At 35.3% G+C, this 14,532-nt stretch overlaps 1 protein-coding gene across 1 annotated transcript in view; it reads left to right on the plus strand.

Moving 5' to 3' along the window:
- The window catches only part of LOC109533690 (histone-lysine N-methyltransferase NSD3), a gene marked incomplete in the record, with an annotated part of 44,385 nt that overhangs the window by 27,586 nt on the left and 2,267 nt on the right, over window positions 1-14,532 (plus strand). The window contains 8 exon segments of the mRNA XM_048670657.1: window positions 5,802-5,929; window positions 8,675-8,861; window positions 9,263-9,372; window positions 10,612-10,797; window positions 11,312-11,379; window positions 11,445-11,583; window positions 13,977-14,201; window positions 14,263-14,420. Of these exon segments, the coding sequence (XP_048526614.1) occupies window positions 5,802-5,929; window positions 8,675-8,861; window positions 9,263-9,372; window positions 10,612-10,797; window positions 11,312-11,379; window positions 11,445-11,583; window positions 13,977-14,201; window positions 14,263-14,420 (1,201 nt within the window).

Consider the following 14,532-nt stretch of genomic DNA (forward strand, 5'->3'; position numbering starts at 1 on the left):
ACATGGGGGAACATTACCTGCTAGACTAGTTTCGAATTTGTCCGTCTTGCCTTGGAAATTACAAACATCCGTCATTTATAACGTTTTATTTACTATTTAAAATTATTTGTGCAAACGTTACTGCAACAGAAGCTTCCATAATTCCATATTAGCGGGCATACGTTGAAAATTTCTAATTCCCAAGGTTTATTCACACTCTGTCCACTGTCTAACATTTAATAAAACGGAAAAGTAAAATAAAAGTTTGTCTAGCTTCAAATAGGCGGATTTGTATATAAAATTTCATTTTTTTTTATTATTTTTACATTTATGATTTTTACAATTTTGTAAAGGAACCACCCGTTTTGCTAACGTATTGTACAGGATCGTGGAAACGTTACTTTCTAGGCGGCTTCTAATTAGACAGACATGCCTTGGTAATTCCAAACATCCATTTTGCAATCGTTTTAAGCATATTTGTGCAAACGTTACTTGCAAAACAGACTTTAAATTTGATTGTCTTGCTTTGGAATTTGCAGTTGTAAATAACTTTTTTTAAGGAAACCGCTCATTTCACTAACGTTTATGACGGATTTGTGCAAACGTTATTTTGGGAATTAGCTTGAAATTAGTACCGTCTGGTCTTGGAAATTGCAAATGCCCATAATTTGGCCCGTTTTCTTTCCAGGAAACCGCTCTTTTTAATCAACTTTAGATATATTTGTGCAAACGTTACTGTCACAAAAGCTTCCATAATTCCATAGAGGGCGATCATACGATGGAAATTTATAATTTACACTAAGTCCCAAGGTTGATTTACACTATGTACTGTCTAGCATTTAGTAAAAAGTACAATAAAAGTTTGTCTAGCTACAAATAGGCAAATTTTCATATAGAATTTTAATTTTTTAATGATTTTTGCAAGTTTGTAAAGAAACCACCCGTTTTGCTAACGTATTGTACAGAATAGTGAAAACGTTACTTCCTAGACTGCTTCCAATTAGACCGACGTGCTTTGGAAGTTGCAAACATCTATAATTTGTAAATTTTTTTTCAAGCGTTTCAAGCATATTTGTGCAAACGTTACTCCAAAACTGGATTCAAATTGGATTGATTTGCTTTGGAACTTGAAGTCGAAAATCACTTACACAGTTTCACTAACGGTTATGGTCGCTAGCTTGAAATTAGACCGTCCTGTCTTAGAAATTACAAACGTCCATAATTTGTGCCATTCTCTCAGAAAGCGGCTCATTTACTGTCTTTCAAGATGGATTTGTGCAAACGTTTCTTGTGCGCAAATGTCCATAAGTGAGCCAGTTTTTTTTTAAGAACGGCTATTGCAACACCGATTAAGACATGTTTGCGTAATCGGTACCTTTGATGCAAGCTTCCAACTGGACGGCTTTATGTTGGAAATTACAAATGTCTATTATTTACATATTTGTTTAGAAATGCGTTTTACCTGCGTTTGAGCCAGACTTGTGCAAAGGTTAAGTACTAGATCAGTTTCAAATTGGAGCGTTTTGCTTTGCAAATTGCACATCCGTCATTTGCTAAGTGATTGTCAAAGAAGCTTTAAATTCACTAAAGTTTCCAATTGCACGGTTTTTCATATAAAATTCAAAATTTAAAATTTTCCTTATTTCTACAGTTTTTTTAAGATACCACCCTTTTTGATAATTTTTCATATAGATTCCGGCAAATGTTACTTACTAGGCGAGCGTCCAATTAGACTAACATCTATAATTTGCACAGTTTTTTCAAGGAACCGCCAATTTTAGTTACTTTGAAAACAGATTTGTGCAAACGTTAGAAAGGTTTCACTCGTCGAATTAGGCGGTATTGCACATAACGTTTCAAACTTCCAGTATTTTTTTAAAAAGCAAGCATTTATAATTCGTAGTTTTTCAAGGAACCGCTTATTTCAGTATCGTTTATAACAGATTTGTGCAAACGTTACTTGCTAAAGTAACTTCTAATTGGTCTCCCTTACTTTGAAATTTGAAAATGTAGGTAACTTACACATTTTTTTCAGTAACCTCTCATTTTACAGAATGTTATTACGGATTTGTGCAACCGTTACTTTGGAAACTAGCTTCAAATTCAACTGCTTTGCCTTCGACATTGCAAATACCCATAATTTGTACAGTGGTTGAAAAATCGCGCATTTCGCTACTATTTAAGGCAGGCTTGTGCTAACGTCATTTTTGAGACTAGCTTCCAATTGGACGGCTTTACTCAACAACTACAAATGTATATCATTTCGAGATTTTGTTAGAAAAAAGTCAATTTTGCAAACGTTTTAGCCAGACTTGTGCAATCGATAAATGATAGGCGAGCTTCAATTTGAGCCGTCTTTTTTTTCGTTAGAAACTGGTTTTTCACTAACGCTAGAAACCGATTTTTACAAACTTTACTTGTTAAACCTGTTCCCAATTAGTGTGCAATCTATTCTTGTCTTAGAAATTGGAAACCTCCATAATTTTTACAGTGTTTTTTAAAGCCGTACAGTTTACTAACGTTTGAAACAGAATTGTGCTAACGTTACTTGCGAAACGCGATTGAAATTGGACGACTTGCTTTGGAATTTGAAAATGTAAATAACTCACCATTTTACTGGGGTTTAAGACGGATTTGTGTGAACATTACTTTGGGAACCAGCTTCAAATTTGACCGTCTTGTCTTGGAAATTGCAAATGTCTATAATTTGTCCGGCTTTCTCAGGAAACCGCCCATTTAATTAACGTTCAAGACGGATTTGTGCAAATGTTAGACATATTTGACTAGCTCCAATTAGACGGTGTTGCATATAAAGTTTGAAATTTTCATAGTTTTAGTTGAAAAACATTCTTTTTGTGCGAACATTTGAGACAGATTCGTGCAAACGCTACATCCTAGGCTGCTTCCAATTGGAGCGCCATGCCCTGGAAATTACAAGTATCCGTAATTTTCAGTTTTTAAAGGAGCGTCCTATTTCACTTTCGTTTAAAACAGATTTGTGCTAACGTTACTTGCGAAACGAGCTTCTAATTGAACCCTTATTTTATAATTTAAAAATATAAGTAACTGACACATTTTTTTAAGAAACCGCTCATTTTACAGACTTTTAAGATGGATTTGTGCAAACGTTACTTTGAAAAGTAGCTTTAAAAACTACGCATAATTTGTACAGTTTTTGAAAAATCCCCATTTTACTGTTTAGGACCGGTTAACGCAAACGTATAATTTTTGAGACTGGCTTCCAATTGAACGGCTTTAGTAAGCAACTACAAATGTCCATAATTTAGACATTTTTTTAGGAAAAGCCAATTTTAGTATCGTTGTAGTCAGACTTGTGCAAACGCTAACTGAGAGGCTAGATGCAAATTGGGTCATCTTTTTCTTCGTCAGAAACTGCCCTTTTCTCTAACGTTTGATACCGATTTCTACAAACTTTACTTGCAAGAGCAGTTTCCAATTAGACATTCTTGTCCTAGAATGCAATCCTTGCAAATCTCCATCATTTACAGTTTTTTTTTAATTCGTTCACTTTAATTAAGTTTTAAAACATATTTGTACTAACGTTGCTGGCGAAATTTGCTTGAAATTGGACTGACGTGCTTTGGAATTTGAAAATGTAAATAACTTTTACCGCATTTTTTAAAAATCCGCTCATTTTACTGGCGTTTAAGACGGATTCTTGCCATCGTTACTTTGAAAACTAGCTTCAAATTGGACAGTGCTGTATTAGAAATTGTAAATTGCCCAGCTTTCACAGGAAACCGCCCATTTTTTTCACGTTCAGGACAGATTTGTGCAAAAGTGACGTGCGAAACTAACTTCAAATTGGGCCGTCTTTCGCTTGGATATTACGAATGTTCATAATGCCTACTGTTTTTTTGTTCAAAACAGCTGTGTTCAGCTTCAAAACATTGTGTTTAGATAGATTTGTGCAAACGTTACTGGCCACACTAGTTTCTATATGGGTGATCATGCTTTGAAAATTTCTAATTTTTTTTTGGACCGCGGGTTGTTTCACAGTTTGTCGACTTTCTGACGTTTAGCACCGATTTGTGCAAACGTTATTAGCCGTTTTGTATCAAAAATTTCATTTTTCCCCAATTTTTGTCCCGTTGAAACAAATTCAAAGCAACTGTGGGGTTTACTTTATTTTTGCGCAGAATAATTCACAAAGAGCGCCACCGACAAAACATTGCATACATTTACCTACGAATTTACACAGTTTTTTACCTTCTAGCTTTTAAAATAAATTAAAATGATCGTAATTTGATAGAGCGTGTTGTTTGAAGATGCAATGCTTTCTGTTGTTAGAAAGTTACTGATTTTCGGGTTTTCTGTGCTCCTGCTTTAGGAGATGCCAAAAATAAAATTCCCAGTGGCAAACTGACGCCAAATTGAATAATCAAATTACAAATTATGTTTATCAATTATTTTTCTACGTTTTTTTGTCGATTTTACTAACGTTAGCGACCGATTTTTACAAACGTTACTTGTTAAACCTGTTCCCAATTAGTGTGCCATCCATTCTTGTCTTAGAAATTCGAAACTTCCATAATTTTCACAGTTTTTTTTAAGCCGTACAGTTTACTAACATTCGAAACAGATTTGTGCTAATGTTACTTGCGAAATTCGCTTGAAATTGGACGACTTACTTTGGAATTTAAAAATGTAAATGACTGGCCATTATAATAGTGTTTAAGATGGATTCGTGCAATCGTTACTTTGGAAATCAGCTTCAAATTGGACAGTTTTATATTGTAAATTGTAAATGTCTATAATTTGCCCAGCTTTCTCAGGAAACCGCCTATTTTTTCCACGTTCAGGACAGATTTATGCAAACGTTACGTGCGAAACTAACTTCAAATTGGACCGTCTTCGACTTGGAAATTACGAATGTCCATAATTCCTACGGTTTTCTTCAAAACTGCTGTTTTACTATCGTAATTAGCATATCGTATTTAGATCGATTTGTGCACTAGTTTCTAAATGGGTAATCATGTTTTGAAAATTTTTACTTTTTATTCGGTCCGCAGGTTGTTTCACAGTTTGTCGACTTTCTGATGTTTAACAGCGATTTGTGCAAACGTTATTAGTATAACTGTTCGAATTAGCCGGTTTTGCATCGGAAATTTCAAATTTTCATTTTTTTGGCCCGTTGAAACAAATTCAAAGCAATTGTAGGGTTTATTTTATTTTTACGCAAAATAATTCACAAAGAGCGCCACCGACAAAACATTGCATACATTTACCTACGAACTCAGTTTTTATCTTCTAGCTTTTAAGCGAGAATAAAATTATCGTTATTTGATGGAGCGTGTTAAAGATGCAATGCTTTCTGTTGTTAGAAAGTTACTGATTCTCGGGTTTTCTGTGCTCCTACTTTAGGAGATGCCAAAAATAAAATTTCTAGTGGCAAACTGACGCCAAATTGAATAATCAAATTACAAATTATAGATAAGTTCTATATTGTTGAGGCGGATTCATTTTTTCATACTGCTTGTTGGGTATTTTGCCTCAAAAATTTTAGTCTTTAAAAAAGACAGAATTTCCTCACGTCTTTTATTACAGATTGATAAATAGTGCTTTTGATTCACAATAAGAACGAATTATTTATCAAAAAGTAATCAAGAACTATCACCTAGAGGGTCTCCTGCGACACACTTAGGCTCAAGCTGTAAGAGTTTAATTAATTATTTATTTAATTACAGAAAATCTGTCTTTTTTAAAGAAAATTTTTGAGGCGAAATACCCAACAAGCTGTCTGAAAAAATTATAAATTGTGTTTATGAATGAGTTTTTCTACGTTTTATGTTGATTGGCAGGTCCTTTCTGTTCCAAGAAGGCGACAGTGAAGGGGGTCCAAGCAAACCTTGTAAATCCAAGAACAAAGTCTACTTGTCGTATACAAAGGCTATTCAGGATGCCGAAATCGCATATCGGCTTAAAAAGGGTAAGTGTTTTGTTCACATTATGTAAGGAATTTAGGGCAGAAAGAGTGTCGATTTTTCAAATTAGCATGCAGAGTGACCAAATAAATGTGTGTACAATAAGTCGTCCTTTGGAAGGGAATTGTGCACTGGGAGTTTCTTAGGGCACGAATTAAGTCAGTTTTTAAGCAGTAGTTAACGTGGTTTTTAAGCAGGGTGAGATCTCCGGCCGAGACGTGAAAAATTTTTAGCAGCTATACTAGAGATGTAACTTGAAACCGTAGTAGCCGATTTAACCGATTTTTTTGGAACCGTCTCATTAAATCGAAATAGCGGTGCGCACTTCGGATACCGTCGAGCGATCTATCCAGCTGCAGCCGTTTGCCGATTTAAACCTTTGTTTTTGGAACCGTCTCATAAAACCGAAACAATCGTGCGCACTTCGCACCAGCTGCAGCCGTTTGCCGACTTAAACCGTTGATTTTGGAACCGTCTCATAAACCTGAAAAAGTGGTCAGCACAGAACCGATGCGGCATAGTCGAGCGCTCTATGCAGTTGCAGCAGTTTCAATAACCATTTGTCAACGGAAAATATGTTGTATGTAGTTGCGCATTGCCTTGATGATTGTGTATCACTTTACTGTTCAGTTCTCCAGGAACCAACAAAAATTTGTTTAATTGCTGCGATGATATAATTCAGCAGTTTAAGTCTAAGTATTTATTTTTTTGACATTCTGTAAGGAAAAAGGGATTTCTCTCAAGAAACTTAGCTCGGGAGTTATATGCCCATTACCAGCAAACTAAGCAGAATGTGCACTTATATATGAGCTATGAGCAAACTAAGAGTCTAAGTCATAAATTTAAACAAACGTTTTAAGCAGAATATGCACCTGCATTTAACCAAGCTGGACATTTTTAAATATAAACTCAGTCAGAGATGAAATAAAAGTTATTTGAATAGTCATCAACGTTATAAGGTCGACGTATGTTTTTAAAATTATTTTTTGGTGGTACCAAAATTAAGTCGCGTAATACTTCGTCCAGGTTTGCCAAACAAGCATTTCTGTTTGTTGTTATTGTGGATTATTTAATGTTATTGTGAAACGAAATGCGAGAGATTATTTTCTAGAACGGGTCCTCCCTCCCAAAGCATAAAAGCGCGAAGAACTATTCTTAAATGTTAATTCATTAAATAAAAATGAGAATTTTTAAACAATTTAGCATAAAACCGTATATTTTATTTAATCATTCTAGTTTATTAGCAGTTTTTTTGTTATTTAAGTAGTTACTTCTAACCCGTGTTTTGTTTTTGATTTTAGAATATTTTATTTTAAGTTTACCAATGTTAAGAATTATGTTTTTAATGAAGGAAATCATTATATATCATCACTATTTCTACTGTCACCATCATTCTGCATTTTTCATGAAAAATTTAAAAAGTAACATGTTCCTTTTGGAACCGTATTTTGAAACCTATTGCCAAGGTGAAACTGGAACGTTGCACCCGTCACAGAAAAATAACCGTTTATCACACGTCTAAGCTATACTGTGGCCACCTCGTGGAAAGCAATGGCAAAGTACCACGAGTATTCTGCCCAGAAAATCCTCTCAACTAGTACAGTTCGTAACCGGCAATAATATGTAAGTCCCGTATAACTGCACGATGCGTTCCACGGGTATGCGCGAGAGGTCACTACAGTCTCTCGAAGAGTAGACGGACTGTGAAGTACGGAGTGGATTCAGTCACGTATTCACGATGGCGTACAGAAGGTACAACTTTAATGCTACAACTGCATTTTTCCAATAGAAGACCCTGTGTACTAGTTCATGCGCGGAACAGCCAAAAGTTTCCTCTGAAATGAATTCTCATGTTCCTATACTCAAAACCTGAAATATTCGAAGAGGGTGGAATTGTTTGCCGAAAATTCGATTATTTTGACGTATTTGTCGCTGATTAAATGTCATAATGGATTAAGATTATGCAAGGCTTCAAACCAGTTGTCAGCCGGATGAAAATGGAAAACATACATCCGTTTGAATTGTTGTTTCGCTTTATCTCATTAAATACTAAATCACCATTTTCGCGCCACGGGAATTTTGGTGACTGTCACATCGAACGACCACGCCTCGAATGATCAATGACATTTCGTGACTATCTGTAACAAATGCGTCAAACTCCACGGATTTTGAGAAACATTGACATTTTGTTCAGAAATTTGACGTTTTGGGTATGTTATTCATAGTAACATGATATATCGTTTCATAGGGAATTTAAGAGTTTTCCCTAACATGCACGAATATACAGGGTGTTCCATAAAAAAATCGATTGAAAAGCTTCAAATGTCTATGTATGAATTTTATTTAATATTTTGGAAACCGCTTTAGATTGGTAGAGGAAACCAGATCTACCAGGCATATCTGAACGTGCAATAATATACAAGTTGTCTCGTTTAAAATGTCGAAGTGGGCATTTCCCGACATAAGCGTCGCTTTTCTGAAATAATTTGGGATCGCCATACCCTATGCGATTACTAAGTGGATCAAAATCTCAAAAAGAGTCCCCGGAAAACCTGTAATATTTATACAATTTATAGGCATTTTTCTAAGTAGCCATGCCTTATATTAAAGGAAATGTAGGCAGGTTTTATTGTAAAAATTCCGCATTAAGACTTTGATGAAACTAATCTGAATTCTCTTTTGTTACATTTTGCTCTCCCCTTCGAAGATCTTTAGACCCATGACTAAGTGTTCCATTTTGTTGGTTGCAGAGTTCAAATTAAGACAAGAAGCCGAAGGTATTGATAGTTTGAAGCCACCTGCCTATATAAGAATCAACAAAAGCAAGCCGGTTGGAAATGTTAAATGCGGGGAATTGGACCTGAGCAATGCCACAGCTTGCGAGTGTAATCCTCAGAAACCGCTTCCATGTGGAGCAGACAGCAATTGCATTAACCGGTTAGTTTCCATCAAACATTAATCATTTGAGTTTTATTCAATTGAAGCACTTTGTAGATTGTGCCTTTACGGACACTTTTGCTTAGTGACGTCTCTTGTGCAAATGCGTTTTGCTCCCACGTTTGCACTGTTAATCTTCATAACGTTTGGGATTTGCTTTTCTGTTGCTTGCGCGCGTCATCGGCCACGGATGCTGAAAGCCGTACGCCGAGGGCTTCTAGCGTTTTTTTATGGAAATTTTGTGACTATTAACAGGAGGAAAGGTGGTAGTAAAACGCATTTGTACAAGAAACATTGCTCAGAAAAAGTGTTCGTAAAGACCTTACCTACAATGTGAGTTAAACTAGAAAATTTCCAAAACATTTAAAATTGGGTGTTTTTCATTTGTAAACATTTTGCAGATTATTAATGACGGAATGTGACCCGAATATCTGTCGAGCGGGAATTCGTTGTCGAAATCAAGCGTTTCAGAAGAGGGAGTATTCATCGATAGCACCGTATAAGACTCAAGGTAAGTAAGCTTCGACTTGTATAGTCCTTATTTTTCTATCGTTTTTAATTATTTTTTCTTAGATTTTTTCTTTTTCTTGATAGAGAAAGTGACAATGAAATGGGTAAGGATAAAAGGTAAATTCAACAGGATCCGTTAAAAGTGGACGCTACTTTTTCGAACTGTCAATAGTGTTAACGAGAAATTGTTCTTTATTGTCATCATAACCTCGAATTGATGTGTTTACAAATAAACATACATTTCTGTCTTTAACTCTAACGGCACGTAACAGGTAAATAATTTAAGGGCAAGATGTTCTGCCGCTTAGGTGGAACCTAAAGTGAATGAATAACCCCAAATAGATGTTTTGTTGCAAACCAGCCGATTTGTCGTTATAAACCGATAATAATTTCTATACAAGGTACTGTACTAAACCATTTTTCTGTGATGTGTAAAGTAATGATCTGATATTGGGGGAGTTTACCAGAGGACAAATTATTCGAGGAGGTTCATTCGTTTCGTTTTTTTTGGTGTGCTTGAAATTTAATATGAACTTTGGCGATAATAATTATGGTCAAAGTCGTTAATTTCTCCAGTCGGTATCAGCTGAGAGCTAATTCTGTCTTGGCTCACCTTCTTCACTATCCCCATTAAACTTATTTGAGAGATAATAGAAGGTTTTTTGTTTACTTGATCTATAGTAAACTGTTTTAAATAGTTACTGTAGAAATAGTTCAGGTTTGAATATGGCCCTCCTCCAGTCTTCGTTTGTTCCTTCTTTTCTGATCATCTTTTTGATATTTTTGTAGTACTTTTTAGGCTGCTCGTTCGATCCAGCTCCACATGCTAGCATTTGTTTGTTTGTTTTCAACAGTATGTGTAAAATTGTGAATTTTGCTAAATAACAGAGATTTTTCGTTCGAGATTCGAAAGGAAAAATTTGCAGCGCGTTTTTTTATTTTCAAAGGACTCGGCTTTTTATTATCGACTCGACTATTTTTATTATTTTATTAATAATTTATTTGAAATGTACAAAGTAACGGCCAACTCAAACTAGCGACTTTCGATCTAAAGTTGAATGTTAATTGGGGGAGAAAAAGCCAATTGGTCACTTCTGGCAATGTTGCCAGGTGAAACTTCAACTTGACACCCCTGCAAAGCTATTTGTAGTTAGGGTTATACCTAGTTAAAAGTGTATCTCTTAACTAAGAATGAGTTTAACGCAGTAAATAGTCAATTAAATTTGTTTATCTTTTTCAGGTAGAGGTTGGGGATTAAAAGCGCTCTCATCGATTAAACAGGGACGCTTTATCATCGAATATGTCGGAGAACTGATCGATTCTGAAGAGTACCAGAGGCGGATAAGAAAAATGCATGAGAAAAAAGAGGATAATTACTATTTCATGACGGTGGACAGCGACCGGGTAATCGATGCAGGGCCAAAAGGTACGGTATTTTTTCCTTTTCGTTTAATATCAGCAGTGCTGATTGGTCGAAACGGACCAAAAAAATTACATTACAGTTTTGCGTCAAAGACAGGAAACGCTGTATGCAGGTGAGAAGGAATAAAAATACAGAAACAAGCAAGAAATCAAAATTAAAATATAAAGTTTTACACAAGCATGCAGCAATTCCCTTGAGAACAAAAAATGAAATTATGGAATCGATATAGAAATTTAAACAATCACAGATGTTTTCACATTTACAATACATCGATGAAAGTTCTCCTTTTATGTAATGGAAACTTTGGACACTAGAGCGAGATGCGCTTGCATGTGTCCTGAATCTGCGAAAGAAATCCAGGTTTTCGTCAACAAACAATCTTACTTTCTTCTTGGAAATGTGTTTTTCTTTTGGACCTTTTTATGTCCGTGGGCAAGGTATTAGACCATCAAGATTAAAAACGAATTTTCTGTTTAAATTTTAGTATCATTTTATTGATACAATGATGGATTTTCAGGAAATTTGTCGCGCTTTATGAACCATTCCTGTGATCCGAACTGTGTAACGCAAAAGTGGACTGTTCTGGTAAGCGATGGAAGCGGCGGACCAAATGCGAATCGTTTTTCTATTGCTATTGTGCTTGATTTTAGGGCGAAACCCGCGTTGGACTGTTCGCAAAATGTGATATTGATGCAGGATCGGAGTTGACTTTCAATTACAACTTTGAGGTCGTCGGACAAGAGAAAAAAGTCTGCAAATGCGGAGCCAAGGCGTGTAGCGGTTTTATTGGTAAGTCTTGATTATTTATTAGTAGTTAATTAGCCTTATTATTTAGAGATTATTTGCAGTCCAAGAAGCAACCTTATTTTTATCAGGCAGTGTCGTTGCATCGCGGTTATAAAGAGTGTTTACGCAGTATGTTTTTGCTTGTTTTATTAATATTACTAGACAATAAAGATGGCATTTTTTCGACCTTTGAACCAGGGATAATAAAACGGATCCGTCTGGAAATAGGCCAGTGCCGATACGAATTTTCACATGGTAACAAAATTATATCAGTTTAGGACCAGGAGGAAAATGTTGTTGAGGTGCCAACTTTAAGAAGAAAAAATAAAATATCAACACGAAAACATTGGAAATGGGGCTGCAGTTTAGGGGTTGAAAACGGGTTTTTGCGATTTGTGGCGAATTAACCGTCAAAATAAAAAAATACATTTTTTAGTAATACATTTTGTAAAAGTATGTTTTTTTGGTGTTGATTACGCGTTATTTTTTCGCAATTAAGGAGACTTTTTTTGTATTTCAAAAGGTTATGATTTTTACACATCATTTTTTGGAAAGCTCGTCACGTCCATCCCTCTGTAGAGTTTAGTTCTTGCTTTACTTTCTACTCAACTAATCATAACTAAATCATGGGGTCTATTCAGCCTAAAATGACAAAATTAATTTTTTTAGAAAATTTGCCTCATTCATCGCTTTGCTGCGAAGTTCACAAAACCCCTTTGAGCTTCGAATTTGCCGCAAAAACCACATAATTTTATTCAGGTTTTTTACCCAAATTAATTAGGATTATCTTAAAAAAACGACCAAAGAGCAAAAGTTTGCAAAACATTTTTTGGAAAATTCGCCACCCTCAGCGCTCCGAAGAAGAATTTTTTTTTTAATTTTAGGTCTTTCCTGTTTTAGTAATGTTTTTATTTAGCAATTCTTTCTACGCAAAACCGCATTTTTCTTTAGTTTTCCTCAAAAATACGTACTTCGGGTCTTTTCTGTGAAAAATTATAATTAATAAAATTATTTGTTGTCAAAAAAACACCTGACAAGACGTAAATGTTAAAATTTGACATTGGAAAATGTAATTTTTTAACTAGAATACCCTATATATATATTCGGACAGATCGATTGGATTTTTTAATTCCAGAAGTATATGTAATGCCTAGGTTTGTTTTAGCTGTTTCCTCTATAATGCATTTAGAAAAATGGAAAATAGCAACAAATCAAAGACATATTGAAATGATCGCCTTGAATGTCAATGTCAAAAATTTGACATATGTGTAACACTACAGACATTTACTTAAGAATGTAGAAAAACGATTCTGCGAATAGCAAACTACTTGGAGCAAATTGAGCACATTTAACCGAAGCTAACTAACTAAACTATCTACCAAGAAAGTGCAGTACACTATATCTATAAAGAGTTAAATTCCAGTGCAGAGGTTAAATGATAATTATAATGCCTGTTTTTGACAAGCACGTATTTGTGGGTTCGAACATCGAGTTATACGAATTTGGTTTATTTATTTAAGTATTTCACTTTATTGAGCCGAACAGAACTTTACATAAGAAACTGGTAGTTGAAAAGAATTAATCTATTTTCGACCGCTCGACGGAACGAAGTCAAAACTGAGTCGAAAATGAACAGTGTTGACGATACACAGCACATCAACAAGCCGCAACACAATTAAAAAATCCAAGACAAGCATATTGTCATTTTTTGAAAAAAAAAACAGTGTTTTATGACGGCCGGAAATTCAAACCGAAACAATTTAATAACTATCAATGTTTAAACCATTTTTTAAATGTGTATTAGACGGGCTGGTCTGGATCAATGGCCTTCTAATTGTCTCAACTGAACTGAACGGCTCTTCATTCTTTTCCTGCGGTTATTAAAATAACATTGTATGAAACTCTAGTTAGATTAGTGAGAATGTTTGAGATTAAATTGAAGTTGATTCATATAGAAATATAGAAAATCGCACTGTTTTTAATTGAATTATTTTATTTTATGTTATACATACATATTTTTGTCGCCATAAATCTCACTGTGAAATATTAGACTGATATTCGAAGCACTCAATGAAAGGACATGCTATTCTTACCCTGAACAACGCCATTTATTCAACCAAAACACGGGAATACATATAACGCCATTTATTCAACCAAAATACAGTCGGGAGAATAGAAAATAATGCGCTATTTATATCGTCTCAAAACACATTTAAGAATATAGAAAATTCATTTTGCTGACGTTTAAAGGCGGCAAACATCAAGGTTTATTGGCTTAAAACTACGAATCCTTGTGCTCCCAACAATGTTTCGATAAGCTCGAAATAAGGGCAAACAATCGTTATTTGTCGGATAATTTGTCAATCCAATCATTGATTAAAACATCTTCTTTCCAGGCGGTAAAGTGAAACTGGAAAAACCAAGGGATTCATCCAATGCAGCGCTGGTGCCGAAAAAGCGAAAAAGTACTCAACGACAATCGAAAAGTGCGGCACCAATCGAGGTTTGGGTTCCACCATGTTTCGTGTGCGGTGGCCGAGACTCCAACATTACGTGCAATAGCAATTTGTGTCAGAAATCCTACCACTTGCGGTGTCTCGATTTGCAGACCATGCCAAAAGGTACCGCTCAATTTAATCGTAGCTGCTGATGTGGAAAATTTGCTGATTTTTTCGATTTCAGGTGAAAAGTACACATGCCCCAGGCACAATTGTAAGGTTTGCTTTCACCGGACGAACCGATGCTGCGTTTTGTGCCTGAACTCGTATTGTGCGTATCATGCAAACGGTCACATTCGGTACGATCGTCTAATGGGTTTTGTATGCTACGACCACGATCCGGTAAGTACTTTATTTGATTACGATATTGGTTTCCTACGCAATTTCATTGCGTCATACAGAAAACTTTCTACTAAACATTCGGTATTTACAGTGAAACTTTACCTTTTCAAGT

Source organism: Dendroctonus ponderosae, unplaced genomic scaffold (assembly GCF_020466585.1).
Source record: "Dendroctonus ponderosae isolate FM_Combo_2020 unplaced genomic scaffold, Dpon_F_20191213v2 Dpon_F_20191213_1, whole genome shotgun sequence".
NCBI lineage: Eukaryota > Metazoa > Arthropoda > Insecta > Coleoptera > Curculionidae > Dendroctonus > Dendroctonus ponderosae.